General features: G+C 36.0%; 1 protein-coding gene across 49 annotated transcripts in view; it reads left to right on the top strand.

The window, feature by feature from the left end:
- Positions 1-18,895, top strand: part of RIMS2 (regulating synaptic membrane exocytosis 2) — a 765,294-nt gene that overhangs the window by 476,553 nt on the left and 269,846 nt on the right. For all 49 annotated transcript variants that reach the window (XM_073018262.1, XM_073018263.1, XM_073018267.1 and 46 more), the window contains one exon: positions 7,575-7,731. In XM_073018262.1, coding sequence (XP_072874363.1) covers positions 7,575-7,731 — 157 coding nt within the window. The remainder of the gene's footprint in view (positions 1-7,574; positions 7,732-18,895) is intronic.

Consider the following 18,895-nt stretch of genomic DNA (forward strand, 5'->3'; position numbering starts at 1 on the left):
TCAAAGTACTTCCAGTACAGTGTTGAATACAAGTGGTGAGAGTGGACATACTTACCTTGTTTCTGATCTCAGTGGGAAAGTTTTGAGTTTTTTTTTTTTACTGGTAAATATGATGTTAGCTGTAGGGTTTTTTTGTAGATATTCTACATCCACTTGAAGAAGATCCCCCATATTCCTAGTGTACTGGGAGTTTTTAGTAAATTCAGGATGTTAGATTTTGTCAAATTGTCTCTTCTCCATCTGTTGATTTAGTCATGTGATTTTTTTTTTTAATAGCCTGTTGATGTGGTGGATTACATTAATTGATTTTTGAATGTGGAACCAGCTTTGAGTTTCCAAGATTAATCCCACTTATTGTGTTTAATTCTTTTTATACATTGTTGGATTCAGTGTGCTAACATTATAATTGATAATTTTTGCATTGATGTTCATGAGAGATATGTTCTTTTCTTTTAATGTCTTTGTCTGGTTTTGATATTGAGGTAATACTGGCCTTATAAAATGAGTTAGAGAGTAGTCTCTCTGGTTCTGTTCTCTGAAAGAGATTGGAAAAAAATGGAATAATTTCTTTCTTAAATGTTTGGTAGAATTCACCAGTGAACCCATCTGGACTTTGTTGCTTTCCATTTTAGAAGGATATTAATTATTGATTCATTTTATTTAATAGATGTAGGCCTGTTTAGGTTGTCTATTTTTGTTTGAGTTTGACATAACTGTATCTTTCAAGGAATTGGTCTAGTTTCATCTACATTATCAAATTTGTGGGCATAGAGTTTTCATAATATTCCTTTATTATCCTTTTAATTTCTACGGGATCTGTAGTGATGTCCCCTTTTTCATTTCTGATATTAGTAATTTTTATATCCTCTTTCTCTTAATTAGCATGGCTAGAGGCTAATTTATTCTAGTAATCTTTTCAAAGAACCAGATTTTGGTTTTGTTGATTTTCTCTATTGATTTTCTGTTTTCAATTTTATTGACCCTAATTCTACTCTTTATTTTCTAACTGCTTACTTTGCATTTAATTTGCTCCTCTTTTTCTATATACCTGAGATAGAAATTTAGATTATTGATTTTACATATTCCTTTTTTTCTAATATACATATACATTCAGTACTATAAATTTTCTTCTAAGTACTGCTTTCACTGCATCCCACAAATTTTGATAAATTGTTTTCATTTTTATTTATTTAAAGACATTTTTAAATTTCTCTTGAGATTTCTTTCTTGACCCATGTGTTATTTAGAAGTATATTATTTAATATGCACATACTTGGGGATTTTGCAGTTATCTTTCTGTTACTGCTTTCTAATTTATTGTCATTGTGGACTCAGAGCAGCATCATATGTTTTAAAAACTAATTTACTAAGGTGTGTTTTATGACCCAGAATATGCTCTATTTTAGTGAATGTTCCAGGTGAACTTGAGAAGAATGTATATGCTGCTAATTTTTGATGAAGTAGTCCATAAATGTTGATTATATCCAGTTGATGGTGTTTTTGAGTTCACTTATCTTCTTACTGATTTTCTGCCTGCTTGATCTGTTTTTTGTTTGTTTGTTTGTTTGTTTTGAGATAGAGTTTCACTCTTGTTGTCCAGGCTGGAGTGCAACAGTGCGATCTCAGCTCACTGCGACCTCCGCCTCCCAGGTTCAAGTGATTCTCCTGCCTTAGCCTCCCAAGTAGCTGGGATTACAGGCATGCGCCACCACGCCTGGCTAATTTTTTTTTTGTATTTTTAGTAGACATAGGATTTCTCCATTTTGGTCAGGCGGGTCTCGAACTCCTGACCTCACATAATCCACCAGCCTCGGCCTCCCACAGTGCTGGGATTACAGGCATGAGCCACCATGTCCAGCCTGTTTGTTTTGCTTTTTGAGACAGGGTCTGGCTCTTGTCACCCAGACTGGAATGCAGTGGTGCAATCTTGATTACTGCAACCTCTGCATATCAGGCTCAAGCGGATCTGTTCATTTCTGACCGAGGGGTGTGGTAATCTCCAACTATAATGGTGGATTCTTCTATTTCTCTATGTACTTCTATCAGTTTTTGCCTGACATATTTTGATACTCTTCTTGTTAGAGGTATACACATTACAAATTGTTATGTCTTCTTGAAGAATTGGCTCCTTTATCTTTATGGAATGTCCTTCTTTATCCCTGATAACGTTTTTTGCTGTCATGTCAGCTTTGTCTAAAATTAGTGTACCTACTACTGCTTTCTTCCTACTCCTGCTTTTTTTTTTTTTTTTTTTTTTTTTAAACAGAGTCTGGCTCTGGCTCTGTCACTTAGGCCCCAGGCTGGAATGCAGTGGCACAATCTCAGCACACGGCAGACTCCACCTCCTGGGTTCAAGCAATTCTCCCATCTCAGCCTCCTGAGTAGCTGAGACTACAGGCATGTGCCACCACATCTGGCTAATTTTTGTATTTTTAGTAGAGACAAGGTTTCACCATGTTGGCCAGGCTGGTCTCAAACTCCTGACCTTAGGTGATCTGCCCACCTCAGCCTCCCAAAGTGCTGGGATTATCATGCCCTGCCTACTCCTGACTTCTTTTGATTAGTATTACCATAGTACTTTTTTTTTCTATTCATTTAATTTATATGATTGTTTTCATTTAAAGTGGGTTTCTTATATAGTTGAGCCTCTTTTTTTAATTGACTCTGACAGTCTCTTTTAGTTAGTGCATTTAAGTGAGTGACATTTAAAATGATTATTGATATAGTTGGATTAATATCTACTGTTTTTGTTACCCTTTTTCTTTGTTTATTTTTGTCTTCTATTCTTTTTCAGTGTTTTTGTTTTTTTTTTAATTGAGGATTTCATATGATTCTGTTGTCTTTCCTTCCTTGGCATATCAGTTATACTTCTTTTCCTTACCTTTTTTTGGGTAGGTATTCTAGAGTTTGTAGTATCCATTTACAATTAATACAAGTCCGCTTTCAAATAATTCTTCATAGGTAGTGTTAGTATCATATACTTAGAAAATCCGAATTTCTTCCTCCCACTTCTTGTATCATTGCTGTCATTCATTTGACTTAAATTTAAGCATACATAATTGAATACATTGTTGCTATTATTACTTTGAATAAATTCTTATCTGTTAGATAAATTAAGAATAAGAAAAATAAAAGTTTTCAATTTTACCTTCATTTATTCCTTCTTCAGTGTTCTTTCTTTCTATATGTAGCTTTGAAATTCTGACATATGTCTTTTTCCTTCTCTCTAAAAAAAATCAGTTTAATATTTCTTGTAATATTGTTCTACTGGCAACAAATTCCAAATTTTTGTTTGTCCGTGAAAGTCTCTTTCTCCTTCACTTTTGAAGGATAATTTCACAGGTCATAGGATTCTAGGTTGGTGGGTTTTTTCTCCCAAACCTTTAAATATTTCACTCCGCTCTCTTCTTACTTGCGTAGCTTCTCTAGAAAAATCATTTGTAATTCTTATCTTTGTTCTTCTATAGAGGAGTGTTTTTTTCTTTTTCTCTGTCTTCTTTCAATAGTTTTTCTTTTTCTTTTTTCTCCCTGTCGTTATTATTTTGCATTTGTCCTGCTTGGTGTTCTCTGAGCTCCCTAGATCTGTGGTCTGTGGCTTGGTTCCTGACATTAATTTGGGAAAATTTCAATCGTTATTCTTTCAAATCTTCTGTTTCTTTCTCTCTTTCTTCTCTGTCTGGTATTCTCATTACAAATATGTTATACCTTGTGTAGTTGTTCCACAATTCTTGAATATTCTTTTCTGTTATTTTTCAGTCCTTATTCTCTTTGCTTTTCAGTTTTTGAAGTTTTTATTGACATATCCTCAAGTTCAGCGATTCTTTTCTCAGCTGTGTTCAGTCTACTATAAGCCCATCAAAGGCATTCTTCGTTTCTATTACAGGTATTTCTTTTATCTCTGGCATTTCTTTTTAGATCTTAGAATTTCTATCTTTCTGCTTACATTGCTCATCTGTTCCTACAAGCTGTCCACTTTGTTTATTAGAGCCCTTCATATATTAATCATAGTGGTTTTAAATTCTCAGTCTTATAAATCCAGCATTCCTGCTGTATCTGATTCTGACACTTGCTCTTTTTACCCAAATTGTGTTTTTTGCCTTTTGGTATGTAATTCTTTCTTTCTTTCTTAATTGTTGCTCTTTTTTTGCTTTTTTATCTAGTCACAAAATGTAATTGATTCATATTGGCCTGGCCTGAACTCTATTCTTGGATCTTTTCTCTATCTTACTCCTTCTTATAGTGATCTCAAGTCTGTTTAAAGTCCATGCCTTTAAATAGTTATCTATATGCTGAAACTCCCAAATGTATATCTCCAGTCAATTCTACTTATTTTTTCTTTAAATTTTTATAGTTTACTGCCCACCTGACATCTTCACTTGGAAATGTAGTGGATATCGCCAGCCTAACATGTCCAAAACTAAACTTTTGATCCTTTCCACCAAACCATGTCATTTGGTAACTTCATTCTTCTCCCTGAGTCAGAATTTTAGATGTGTTCTTGTCTCTTCTCTTTCTCTCATGTCTCTCAAATCTTTCACAAAATTGTCTTTATTGCTATGCCTTCAAAATACATCCACTTCCATAATCTCCATTATTATCCTAGTTCAAGCTGCTGTTATTGCATGTATGATTTACTACCTTGTCTAGCCTTAAGCAAAAGTTAAAACATGCACAATTTCTGCTTAAAACCTGCTAATGGGTTAAAATCACTCAGATTAAATGCCAAAATGTTTGCCATAAGGTACAAGCCTCTACATAATCTTCCCCCTTCCCTCCGAATGTCTCCAATATCTGCTCTTCATCACTTGCTCCACTCCAAGCACCCTATCCTCTTTGCTGTTCTGTGAACATGTGAGATGCACTGCTACCTTGGGGCCTTTTCACTTGTCCTGGAACCCTTCTCTCTGTGTTTATCAGCTTGGAAAAACATCTCATTCAATTCTTTCTGAAATGTCACCTTCTCAATTTGTGTTATCTAGTCTAACCACCCTATATAAAATTACAAAATGCCCTCCTCTTCTGGCATTTTGATTTTCCTTTTTCTTGTTCTATTTTACTAAATATGTAGTGTATACATAGCCACTAGCTGTATGTGGTTATTTAAATGAATTTAAAATAAACATGTTTAAATTTTAGATTCTCATTATACCATCCAGATTTCAAATGCTTAATAGTCATGTGTGTCTAATGGCTACCAAATTGGACAGCACTGATAGAAGAGCATTCCATCATTTTAGAGTTCTATTGGACAATACTGTTCTAAGTTTTATAAGAACAATTAATCTTGTTGCAATTTCTCTAACCTTCAGTATGAATTGTATACTGATATCAACTTCATCTTCCTAAAGTATTACTTCCATCATCAGAGCAGAATGTAGTATTGGGAGACAGTGAGAGCACTGGAGTCAGAAATATCTTCTTTTAAGTCTTAACCCTGGTATTTGACACTTAATTTAGATTTTTTTTACCTCTGTTTTCTCAAATGAAAATGGAGGTAATATCTTCTTGGCAGAGTTGTTTTCTATTATATAGTATATGTGTTCCTGGGAAAACCTTGTGCTGTGCAAAATCATGGACTAAAAACAGCAGAGCTCTGGAAAAAAAAAGATTAAGAAAGACCGTTCAAAACTCATGCAGCTTTGAAAACTGAAGAGTAAAAATTAAAATAACACAATTAAAAAGTCATGTTAAATTTTAAGCAATAAAAATATTTACTATATAATAGGAGTCTAAAATAAAATGAAGGTATCTAGATGAAAGGAGTATATCTAGATGGAAAGAAGGATAAGTCTGCAAAGTTATGAACTCAAGGGGACTATCCACAAACACCAGTAAAGACTCACTCAGTACATATATCTAAGACAGAGTTTGTGACCAAAGAGCCAAGAGGAGGAACATGAGATTCTTGGGATGAATGGGCGTTGTGTGCAGTTCTGTATTTCTCTGGTTTGCTGCATCCCGCTGTGTTAGTGTACTTTACATTCAGCTGCAATTATTTGCAAGTTGTGTGGACACTGTTGATGTTCCACCCATATCCCCTTTACCAGCTCATTTACTCATCCAGTTACAGGGAGTGTTGGTTGTTAACAACTCACAGCTGTCCCTCTCTCTGGAGAATTGCCTGGTCAAATGGAAACCACCTCATCCATAAGGTTAAACACCTTGCCGACTCTCCACTGGCAGTCTTTAGCCAGTGAGTGGCTAGCACAGGAGTACAAAAATCCAGGCCTCTTACCTCAAAGTCAGACCAACCCTGGGCAATTGTTCATGTTTCAGAGCATACAATTGGATCAGACTGAGAATACATCATTGCTTAGTTTCTTTCCTTTTTTCTTACCCTATTCTGCTCTTCTCCTTTTTCCTGAGGACACTACTTCACTTATCTATGTGCATGTGAAGCTTTGTTTCTAGGGAATCTAATGTGAGATAATACTGTAAAACATTATCAGGATAGGAAATATCACATATGAACAGTTGTTTCTGAGTTATTTCTGAAACAAATGTTGTAACAGAACACTTTTTTAAAGTGCATAGCAGAGTTCCTAGCACACAGTAAAACGCTAATTAATAATAGCCACAAAGAGTATGATGAAGGTAATGGTGGTGGTGGTGATAATATTACTTCCTGCTCAGAAATGTTCAGGCTCTTTCCATTACCAACCTCATGATGTTTTAGATATCTACAACTTGAGTCAAACTTACTTTTCCTGCCCATTTCCATACTGCTGCCCCACATTGAACTGTTGTTTTTCTACCAACTTAGAAGTCCTTCTACTTTCCTTCCATCTGTCCACATACCAATTTCTTTCTAGTACTCTTTTAGATAGTATCTCTTCTAATATTCTTTGTGTAAATGTGTCAGATCATTGGGCTGTTACTTTCCTCTGATTTGTCATATTTTTATTCTCAGACTTCTACTGTATATCAGCCCTGTCATATACTGTAAGAAAAATGGTAGCCAGGTGCAGTGGCATGGGCCTGTAGTTCCACCTACTTGGGAGGCTGAGGTGGAAGGGTCATTTGAGGCTAGCCTAAGCAACATAGTGAGACCTCCATCTCATTAAAAAAAAAAAAAAAAAAGCAAAAACCATTTACACATGTACTACAAATGGTATTCAGGGTGTTTTCTAAAACTTTTATCACTTAAAGAAATGATCTTAATGTTTAGGAGTTTTTTATGAGCTTAATAATTTTAAATAATAATTGTTAAGAATTATTTGAAGCTTTTCTAGGTCATTGAAGAGATGAAAATATTTTTAGAATAAATTTGAATCTTTTATTGGAGATAGTTAACTGTATGTAAAATTTTACTCTAAGTTTATATAAAAGCTTTACCCAGCACAATGCCTTAGATATAGTAACCATCTAAATATTTGGATATCTGTCATTCCTTTTTAATTTATGTGTTCATAAAATGTTTTATCATAATATTATGCTTTATTCTTTATACTTTATATTTAATATATTAGAAGTCTTTCAACTTCACCAACATTTTGTTTTTGAGTAAAGTACAAAAGACACAAAGGACTTAGTATATATATATAACTATAATATTTATTGTTTTATACCTTTAGATTATCGACATGATGGTCGAGATCTTCAAAGCTCAACATTGTCAGTGCCAGAACAAGTAATGTCATCCAACCATTGTTCACCATCAGTGTCTCCTCATCGAGTAGATGTTATAGGAAGGACTAGATCATGGTCACCCAGTGTCCCTGCTCCACAAAGGTAAGATAGATTACTCATTTTATTTGTAGGGTGGCTGTATTACTCAGAGGGACAAAACTAATAGGATATATGTATATATGAAAGGGAGTTATTAGGGAGAATTGGCTCATGTGATTTTAAGACAAAGTCCCACCATAGGACTTCTGCAAGCTGGGGAAGGGAGAAGCCAGTAGTGGCTCAGTCTGAGTGTGAGTCCATTTTGAAAGCCTTAAAACCAGGGAAGCCGACAGTGCAGCCTTCAGTCTGTGGTCAAAGGCCTGAGAGCCACCAGCAAGCCACCGGTGCAAGTTCCAGAGTCCAAAGGCCAAAGAACCTGGAGTTGGGTATCCAAGGGCAGGAGGAGTCAAAGGAGTTAACCAGCACAGGAAAAAGAAAGAAGCCAGAAAACTTAGCAAGGAAGGTTATCCCACCTTCTTCACCTGCTTTGTTCTAGCTGCATTGGCAGCTGACTGGATGGTGGATTGGGTGGGTCTCCCTCTCCCAGTCCACATATTCAAATGTCAGTCTCCTCTGGCAACATCCTTACAGACACACCTAGAAACGATACTTTACCAGCCTAGGCATCTTTCATTCCGTTCAAGTTGACACCTAATATGAACCATCACAATGGCATTATAGACCTATTTATCATGTATCATTAATAATCTCTAAAAATAAGAGATTCTTGTGGAAAAAGAATTTAAGGAAAAACAAGATAGTTTTATTTATTTAAGGAAAAACAAAATGCTATTCAAGGAAAAACAAGATGCCATACAATAACCTGCATAACGAGAGTAAAATGAAATATGACTTATTTTGTAATTTTAGACTACCTATATGTTATTTTATTTTAAGAGTTCAAAATAACTCAGAAGAACCAGTTTTCAGTCACATATTGATATGAGTATATCTAGGTAGAACCAACTAATTATAGTCATGAATGATACAGATAATTGATAATTTAATATATAGGAAAAAATGAAAATTTGACTGATGTTTAAAATTAGTAACAAATATCAGAATAATAATTTTTTTCTTTCTTTTTTTTTTTTTTTTTTTTTGAGACAGAGTCTTGCTCTGTCGCCAGGCTGGAGTGCAGTGTTGCGACCTTGGCTCACTGCGGCCTCTGCCTCCTGGGTTCAAGCGAGTCCCCTTCCTCAGCCTCCCGAGTAGCTGGGATTACAGGCCCACACCACCATGCCCGGCTAATTTTTTGTATGTTAATAGAGATGGGGTTTCACCATGTTGGCCAGGATGGTCTTGATCTCCTGACCTGGTGATCTGCCTGCTTTGGCCTCCCAAAATGCTGGGTTTACAGGTGAAAACAGTAATTTTTAAAAGCATGTGCAGTGGGACGAATGGCTCAGAAAATCTGCAGCTAGCAGTCTTAAGCTTACTAGAAATCTCTGATTAACCCGGTTAAGTACAGACAAGCTTAATGGAATAAGAATCATGGAAGTAATAGGTGAAGCTAACAAGAAATATGTGCCTAATTTACATTTTACATACATGGAATGTTTAAGAAATTTTGACCAGTTAGAATGACACACTTATACATCCTATTTTAAATAAATAATTGAGTATTTGACTAAGAATTTTAAATGAGTCTTAATTTTACACAGAATATTGGAATGTCTAAGAGAGCTTTAGATTTATTATGTTTAAAGGATATAAGCCACTAAAATAAGATTTATGTAACTTAGACAATTGCAGAAATTAAAAAGAATATCTGATATATTAAGTTGACAAACATGGTTTAAAATGTTTGAAGATGTTGAATTAACAAAGTTTATAAATGGGACCAAAATTATTAAACATTTTTTTAAAAGTACTTAACTGTGGTACACTTATCAATATAATAACATGTGTAACCTGAAATTTAAAGTTTGAGAACTAGTTTTAAATTTGTAACTTTAATAAACTGAACCCTACCCTCCTCTAGGAAAATAAAAGAATGCCTATGTACGAGGAAAAACAACAATGTTTTTTTTCTTTGTACACTCTACTCAACACAGAACACCTTTGTGACCAGATTTGTGGGGATTTTTTCCCACATCAAGCAACTTGCCAGCAGATAGCACCTAAGTATCCTATAATTCAGTTCAATTCTGACACTATAATCTGGAAATTGTATCAGATTTCACATGTTAAAGGGTTAAAGGCTCAGTCCCACAAGACTGTCCCCTACTTCAAATGCCAATTGCAAGTCCCAGATTGTGACCTATCCGGTTATAAATTGGAGTTTACATAGCCCCTCTCCTTAATTTGATAATTTGCTTGGACAGCTCACAGAACTCAGTTAAACACTTTAATTATGTTTACCAGTTTATTATAAAAGACATTTGTTAAAATGCAGATGAAGAAATGCGTAGGATGAGATTTGGGCAACATGGAAGCTCATCAAATCTTGTTCAAAAGTTTCTATAGAGTTTAATCTCCAGCCCTCAACCCTCTTTCTGTAGGTCAGTAGGTGGGGCTGAAAGTTCCAGCCCTGTAATCACTTGGTCTGTCTGTAGACTGGTCCCATCAAGAGGATATCCAGGGGACCCACCCTTAGTAATCATTAGCATAAACTCAGAAGTTATCAGAGGGGATCAGTAACAAAAGACACTCTATCACTTAAGAAATTCCAATGGTTTTAGGAACTCAAGACAAAGACCAAATGTGTTTCATATTATATCACACTTTATTTTTATCAGGTAAAGAACAGTTGAACAGTCCAATAGAAGATAGGAATATCTATCTTTTTAGATATCTACTGTTTTAGATCAGATTATGTTTCATATGATAGAAAACCCATTATAACAGGAGTTCAAACATAAAGTGTTTATTCCATGATGAAACAGAAGTGTGTAACTAGACAATCTAGGGCAAAAATGTTAGCTTAAAAAAAGGCATCATTGATAAATTATAGAGAGAAGTAACATTTTTAAAATACAAGTAACCTTATCATTCCTAAAATAAGATCCACTAACATATCACTTATAAGCAATGTCCTTAAAAGAACACAGAGAATATGAAAACAAAGGCATGAAAAAATATAATAACTATATATCAACTAAAATGAAAATAAGATCCCAATTTCAATCAGAAGAAAAAAATGAATGCAATATCAAAAGTGTCATAAAGGACAAAGAAATATATGTTCTAGGAAAAATTACTGAATTCAAAATATATAACCATTACTACCACTTTGAATTAGACAGTCTGTACTTTGCACAAAGACTGGACCAAAAGCCAAGAAAGGGCCAAACTGTAGCTAGAATTTTGCTCAATTGTATGCTCATAAGGCCATTTCTGTAAAGAAGCAGTACTTTTTCAAATTTGCCCTGAGGCATTATAAAAACTAATAAAAATACCTGGGTATAATGATCATGGACAAATTTGTTCCTTAACATATAAAGAGCTTCTAAAGATAAGAAGCAACAACTGGCAGTGTTATAGAAAGAAAGAAAGAAACAATTTTAGTTGGAAGTTTTAACATATCCCTAACGGAAATCAATAATCAGGCCCCCCCCCCAAAAAAAATTAGCAATGACTTAGAAGGTTTGAATAATGTCAAATTTATTGTGTGACTCAACTATGCTATATTTTGTATATGTATCTTTTTGTGTATCTCAATATAAAATTACATACCATTAAAGCAAAGAATATAAATTATTTTTAACACAACATAACTTTACAAAAATAACTGGTAACAGAAACTCGTTAAAAAGTAAACCTCAATAAATCCCAGATAAATAATTTCTTTGAATATTATTTAATAAACTTATAAAGCAATTTTGCAAAGATAGTTTTTAAATTCCTAGAACTTAGCTAAAATACTGTGAAATAACTTTTGATTATAAGTGAAATAATTGAAATATTAGGAAATATTAGGATTGAATGACAAATGAAAATGATGCAAGCATTTGTGGGACACAAGCAGTATTTAGGAAATTTTTATCTTAAAGGATATTTATCAAAAAATAGGAATGCTTCAAAATGATGAAATAGGATATTACCTCTCAACTGTTAGAATGGCTCTTATCAAAAGGCAAAAAATAATATGAGATGGCAAGGACGTGGAGAAAAGGGAACCCTGGTACACTATTGATTGCAATGTAAACTAATACAGTCATTATTTAATGAAAACAGTATGGAGGTACCCGCCAAAAATTAAAATGGAACTACCATATGATTCAGTAGTTCCACTACCAAGTATCAAAGGATATGAAATCAGTATGTCAAAAAGATACCTGTGAGGGGACAAAGCAAGATGGTGGAATGCCTACAACATTCATATCTTCACAGGAATACCAAATTTTACCAGCTATCTGTACACTGAAAAGCACTATCACAAGACCCAAAAATCAGGTGAGCAAACACAGTACCTGGTTTTAACTTCATATGATTGGAAGTGACATTGAGGAGGGTTGGAGAGACAGTCTTGAATCACCAATGCCATCCTTCTCCTATCCCCCACCAACAGTTGTTCAACATGGAGAGCCTGTGCATTTGGGAGAGGAAGAGCGCAGTGCCTGGGGAACTTTACATTGAACTCAGTGTTGCCCTGTCATAGCAGAGAGCAAAGCTGTGCTGGGCTCGGCCAGTGCCTGGATATGGAGGAAGCATTTGGACCAGATTTAGCCGGAGAGGAATCACCCATTCCATCAGTCAGAACTTTAAGTTTCTTAGCAAGCCATGCCACAGTGGGACAAAGTGCTCTGGAGTCCTAGGTAAACTGGAAAGGACATGAAGACTACAACTCCTGGGCAGCACCTAGTGCTGGGCTGGGCTCAGAGCCAGAGGACTAGGGTGGCACATGACCTAAGGAGATACCAGATGGCATGGCTAAAGGAGTGCTTGTACCACTCCTCCTCCAACCCCAGGCAGTGCAACTCACAGCAATTAAAGTGTCTCCTTCCTTCTGTTCAAGGGGAGGAGAGGAAAGAGTAAAGAGGGCTTTGTCTTGCATCTTGGATCCAGCTCAGCCACAGTAGGAGAGGGAACTAGGGAGAGTCATGAAGCCCCCATTCCAGGCCCTAGCTCTGGCATATTTCTAGACAAACACAGGCCAAAAGGAAGTTGCTGCCTTGAAGGGAAGGACCCAGTCCTGCAGGATTAATCACCTGCTGAATAAAGGGCCCCTGGGCACTGAATAACCAGCAGTGATACCCAGAAACTATGTTGTGGGCATTGGGCTCTGAGATGTGCAGGCTTCACGGGTGACTCAGCACATTCCCACCTGTGGTGGCTATGATGAAAGACTGCTTCTGTTTGAGAAAAACAGGGGGAAAACTAACGTGACTTTGTCTTGCACCTTAGATGTCAGCTCAGCCACAGTGGGTTAGAGCAACAGGCTCATGGAGTCCCTGAGTACAAAGTTAGTATAAGCTTAGCATTTCTGTACCTGCCCTGGGCCAGAGGGGAGCCTATTTCCCTGAGAGGTGAGTCACAGGCCTGGCAGCATTCACCACAAACTGACGGAAGAAACCTTGGGCTTTCAGTGAACATTGCAGTGGCCTGACAGAACTCCCTTGTGGGCCAGTGGTGGTAGATCCCACAGGGAGAGGCTCTTCTGCCTGTGGAAAGGGGAGGGAAGAGCAGAAAGGACTTTATGTTGTGGTTTGAGAGCCAGCTTAGCCACAGTAGAATAGAACATCAGGCAAATTTCTAAGGTGTTTGACTCCAATCCATAGCTCCCAGATAGCACCTGTGGATCTGCTCAGGGCCTAGGGGAACTTACCACCTTGAAGAGAAGGACCCAAACCTGTCTGGCTTTGCCATCTGGTGATTGTAGAGCCCTAGGACCTTGAGTAAACATAGGCAATAGTAGCTAAGTAGTGGTAACAGTGGGCCTTGGGCAAGCCCCAATGCTGTTCTGGCTTCAGGTCTGACCCTGTGCAGAACCAGTGGTGGTAACCACAGGGGTGTTTGCATCACCACAAGCCCAGTTCCAGGCAGCTCAGCAGAGAGAGAGAAAGAGACTCCATTTGTCTGGGAGAAAATAAGGGAAAAGAATAAGAGTCTCTGGTGATCCAGAGAATTATTCTGGGTCTTATCAAAGACCACCAAAGTGGTACCTCTATGAGTCTGCAAAAAACAGCATTATTGGGCTTGCAGCCCAAGTCCCTTTGAATACCTGGAAAACCTTCCCAAGAAGGATGGGCACAACAAGCCAAGACTGCAATAAATACCTAACTCTTCAGTGCCAAGACACCGAAGACCATCTATAAGCATCAGGATCATCCGGGAAAATATGACTTCACCAAAGGAACTAAATAAGGCACCAGGGACCAATACTTGAGAAACAGATACGACCTTTCAGATAGAAAATTCAAAATTGCTGTTTTGAGGAAACTCAATACAATTCTATATAACACAGAGAAGGAATTCTGAATTCTATGGTAAATTTAACAAAGAGATTGAAATAATTTAAAATAATCAAAAGATATTCTGGTGTTGAAAAATGCAATTGAAATACTGAAGAATGCATCAATGTCACTTAAGAGCAGAATAGATCAAGCAGAGGAAAGAATTAATGACCTTCAAGAGGCCGTTTGAAAATGCAAAGAGCAAACAAAAGAAAAACAAATAAAAAACAGTGAAGCACACCTACAAGATCTAGAAAATAGACTCAAAAGAGCAAATCTAAGAGTTATTGACTTTAAGATATATAGAAAACAATACAAAAGATCAATGAAACAGGTTTTTTTTTTTAAAGATAAACAAAATTGACAAACCTTTAGCCAGACTAACAGAGGAAAAAAGAGAGAAGACCCAAATAAACAAAATCAGAGATGAAGAGAACACATTACAACTGATACCACAGAAATTCAAAGGATAATTAGTGGCTGCTGTGAGCAACTATATGGCAATAAATTGGAAAATATAGAGGAAATGCATAAACTCCTAGACACTTACTAGATTGAGCCACGAAGAAATCCAATAGCTAAACAGATCAATAACAAATAACAAGATCAAAGCCATAATGAACAGTCTCCCAGTAAAGAAAAACCTGAACCCAATGGCTTCAATGCTAAATTCTAACAAACATTTAAAGAAGAACCAATACCAAATCTACTCAAACTATTTCAAAAAATAAGGAGGGAATACTTCCAAACTCATTCTACAAGGCCATTATTACTTTGATACCAAAAGCAGACAGATGCATTAAAAAAAAAAACAAAACTATAGGCCAATATCTCTAATGAATATTGATGCAGAAATCCTGGAGGAAAAAAAAGAAAAAAAGAAAAAAACTAGGAAACCAAATTCAACAATACATTAAAAAGGTCGTTCATCATGACCAAGTAAAATTTATCCCTGGGATGCAAGGATGATTCAACATATACAAGCCAATTAATGTGATATATCATCAGAATGAAGTACTAAAACCATATGATTATTTTAATTGATGCTGAAAAAGCTTTTGATAAAATTCAATATCCCTTCAAGATAAAAACCCTCAAAAAACTGGGGATACAAAGAACATACCTCAACATGATAAAAGCCATATACAACAGACTCACAGCTAGTATCATACTGAATGCGGACAAACTGAAAGCCTTTCCTCTAAGATCTGGAACACAACAAGGATGCCGTGAATAAGAATGAATACCACTCTTATCCAACATAGTACTGGAAGTCCTAGCTAGTGCAATCAGACAAGAGAAATAAATAAAGGGCATCTAAATTGGAAAGTTAGAAGTCAGGTTATTCTTGCTTGCAGATGGCATGATCTTGTATTTGGAAAAACCTAAAGACTCCACCAAAAACTATTCGAACTGATAAATTCAGTAAAGTTTCAGGATACAAGATCAACATAAATCAGTAGCATTTCTATATGGCAACAGTGAACAATCTGAAAAAGAAATCAAGAAAGTAATTCCATTTATAACAATCACAAATAAAATTAAATACCTGGAAATTGACTTAACGAAAGAAATGAAAGATCTCTACAATGAAAACTAAAACATTGATGCAGGAAATTGAAGATGACACACACAAAAATAGAAAGATATTCCACATTCATGGATTAGTATAATCAATGATGTTAAACTTTCTATACTACCCAAAGCAATCTACAGATTCAGTGCAATCCTTATCAGAATACCAATGGCATTCTTCACAGAAATTGGAGAAATAATTCTAAAATTCATGTGGAGCTGCAGAAGACCCAGAATAGCCAAAACTATTCTGAGCAAAAAGAACAAAACTGAAGGAATCACATTACCTTTCTTCAAATTATGCTACAGAGCTATAGTAACTGAAAAAGCATGATACTGCCATAAAAACAGACATGTAGACCAGTGGAACACAATAGAGAACCCAGAAGCAAATCCATACACCTACAGTGAACTCATTTTTGACAAACGTGCCAAGAGCATACATTAGAGAAAGGAAAGTCTCTTCAATAAATGATGCTGAGAAAACTGGATATCTATATGAATAATAATGAAACTTGACCCCTATCTCTTGCCATATACAAAAATCAAATTAAAATGGATTAAAGACCTAAATCTAATACCTCAAACTATGAAACTACTACAAGAAAACATTCAAGAAACTCTCTGGGACATTCATCTTGGCAACAATTTCTAGAGTAATACCCCTCACACAGGCAAACAAAGCAAAAGTAGACAAAAGGGTACAGTGGCTCACGCCTGTAATCATAGCATTTTGGGAGGCCGAGGCAGGCGGACCACGAGGTCAGGAGATCGAGACCATCATGGCTGACATAATGAAACCCCGTCTCTACTAAAAAAAAAAAAAAAAAAAAAACAAATTAGCCGGGCGTGGTGGCGGGCACCTGTAGTCCCAGCTACTTGGGAGGCTGAGGCAGCAGAATGGCATGAACCTGGGAGGCAGAGCTTGCAGTGAGCAGAGATCATGCCACTGCATTCCAGCCTGGGCGACAAGTGAGACACTGTGTCAAAAAAAAAAAAGTAGACAAAAGGGATCGTATCAAGTTAAAAAGCTTCTGTACAGCAAAGGAAATAACAAAATGAAGACACAACCTACAGAATGGGAGGAAATATTTGCAAAGAAACTATCCATCTGAAAAGGGATTCATAGCCAGAAAGTATTAGGAACTCAAACAACTCTATAGGAAAAAAATTCCAATAAGCCAGTTAAAAAGTGGGTAAAAGATTTTAATAGAGATTTCTCAAAAGAAGACATACAAATAGCAACCAGGCATATCAGAAGATTCTCAACATCACTGATCATCAGAGAAATGCAAATCAAAACTACAATGACATGTTATCTCACCCCAGTCAAAATGGCTTATATCCTAAAACAATAACAAATGCTGGTGAGTATGTGAAGAAAAGGGAACCCTTGAACACTATTGGTTCAATGTAAGTTAGTACAACCACTATGGAGAATGGTTTGGAGGTTCCTCAAAAAACTAAAAATAGAGCTACTATATGATCCACTATCCCACTCCTTGGTATATACCGAAAAGAAAGGAAATCAGTATATCAAAGAGATATTTGCACTGTTATGTTTGTTGAAGTACTATTCACAATAGCCAAGATCTGGAAGCAACCTACATGTCCATCAGCAGATTAATGGATACAGAAAATGTATTTGTACATGATGGAGTACTATTCAGCCGGAAAGAAATGAGATCCTGTCATTTGTAACAACATGGATGGAACTGAGGTCGTTATGTCAAGTGAAATAAGCCAGGCACAGAAACACAAACATTGCATGTTATCACTTATTTGTGGGATATAAAAATCAAAACAATTTAACATATGGAGATAGAGACTAGTAGGATGATTACCAGAGGCTAGGATGGGTAGCGGGGGTGAAGGGGATGTGGCGATGGTTAATGGGTACAAAGAATGAAAATAATAAATAGAACCTAGTATTCGATAGCACAACAAGGCAACTATAGTCAAAATAATTCAATTGTACATTTAAAAATAACTAAAAGAGTATAATTGGGGCCAGGCACGGTGGCTTACACCTGTAATCCCAGCACTTTGGGAGGCCAAGGCAGATGGTTCATGAGGTCAGGAGTTTGAGACCAGCCTGGCCAATATGGTGAAACCCCATCTCTACTAAAAATACAAAAATTAGCCGAGCGTGGTGGTGCACGCCTATAGTCCCACCTACTTGGAAGGCTGAGGCAGGAAAATCGCTTGAATCCGGGAGGTGGAGGTTGCAGTGAGCCAGGATTGCGCCACTGCACTCCAGCCTGGGCAACAAAGCAAGACTCTGTCTCAAAAAAAAAAAAAAAAAAAAAAGAAAAAAGAAAAAAAGAAGAGTATAATTGGATTCTGTGTAACACAAAATATAAATGCTTGAAGGGATGGATTTCCCATTTTCTATGTTGGGATTATTAGGTATTTTGTGCCCTTATCAATATATCTCCTGTACTCCATAAATACATACACCTATTATGTACTCACAAAGTTAAAAAATTAATATTAAAAAAGATATCTGCACTCCCATGATCATTGCAACATTATCCACAACAGAATTGATATGGAATGAAACTGTCATCAGCAGATATACAGGTAATAAAAATGTTAATATACACAATGAAATACTATTCAACTTTTAAAAAGAAGAAAATTCTGTCATTTCTGACAACATAGTTGAACCTAGAGGTCATTATGTTAGGAGAAATAAGCCAGGTATAGAAAACAAATACCAGATGATCTAATTTATATGTAGAATCTAAAAAGTTGCAGTCTCTGAAACAGAGAAAAGAGCCTGGTGGGGTGAGAGGATTGGGGAGATATAGGTCAAAAGACTCAAAATTTCACTTAGACAAGAGGAATAAGTTCAAGAGATCTACTGTATATAATGGCAACTATAGTTAATATATATTTGAAAATTTCTGAGATAGTAAAGTGTTCTCACACAAAAGAATAAATATTTGAGGTAGTGCAAATGTTAAATAGTTTGATTTAGCCATTCTGCAATGTATACACATATCAAAACATCATGTATACCATAAATATGTGCAATGTTTACTTGTCATATCAAAACATCATGTATACCATAAATATGTGCAGTTTGTCATATCAAAACATCATGTATACCATAAATATGTGCAATGTTTACTTGTTATATCAAAACATCATGTATACCATAAATATGTGCAATGTTTACTTGTCATATCAAAACATCATGTATACCATAAATATGTGTAATGTTTACTTGTCATATCAAAACATCATGT

Source organism: Chlorocebus sabaeus, chromosome 8 (assembly GCF_047675955.1).
Source record: "Chlorocebus sabaeus isolate Y175 chromosome 8, mChlSab1.0.hap1, whole genome shotgun sequence".
Classification (NCBI taxonomy): domain Eukaryota; kingdom Metazoa; phylum Chordata; class Mammalia; order Primates; family Cercopithecidae; genus Chlorocebus; species Chlorocebus sabaeus.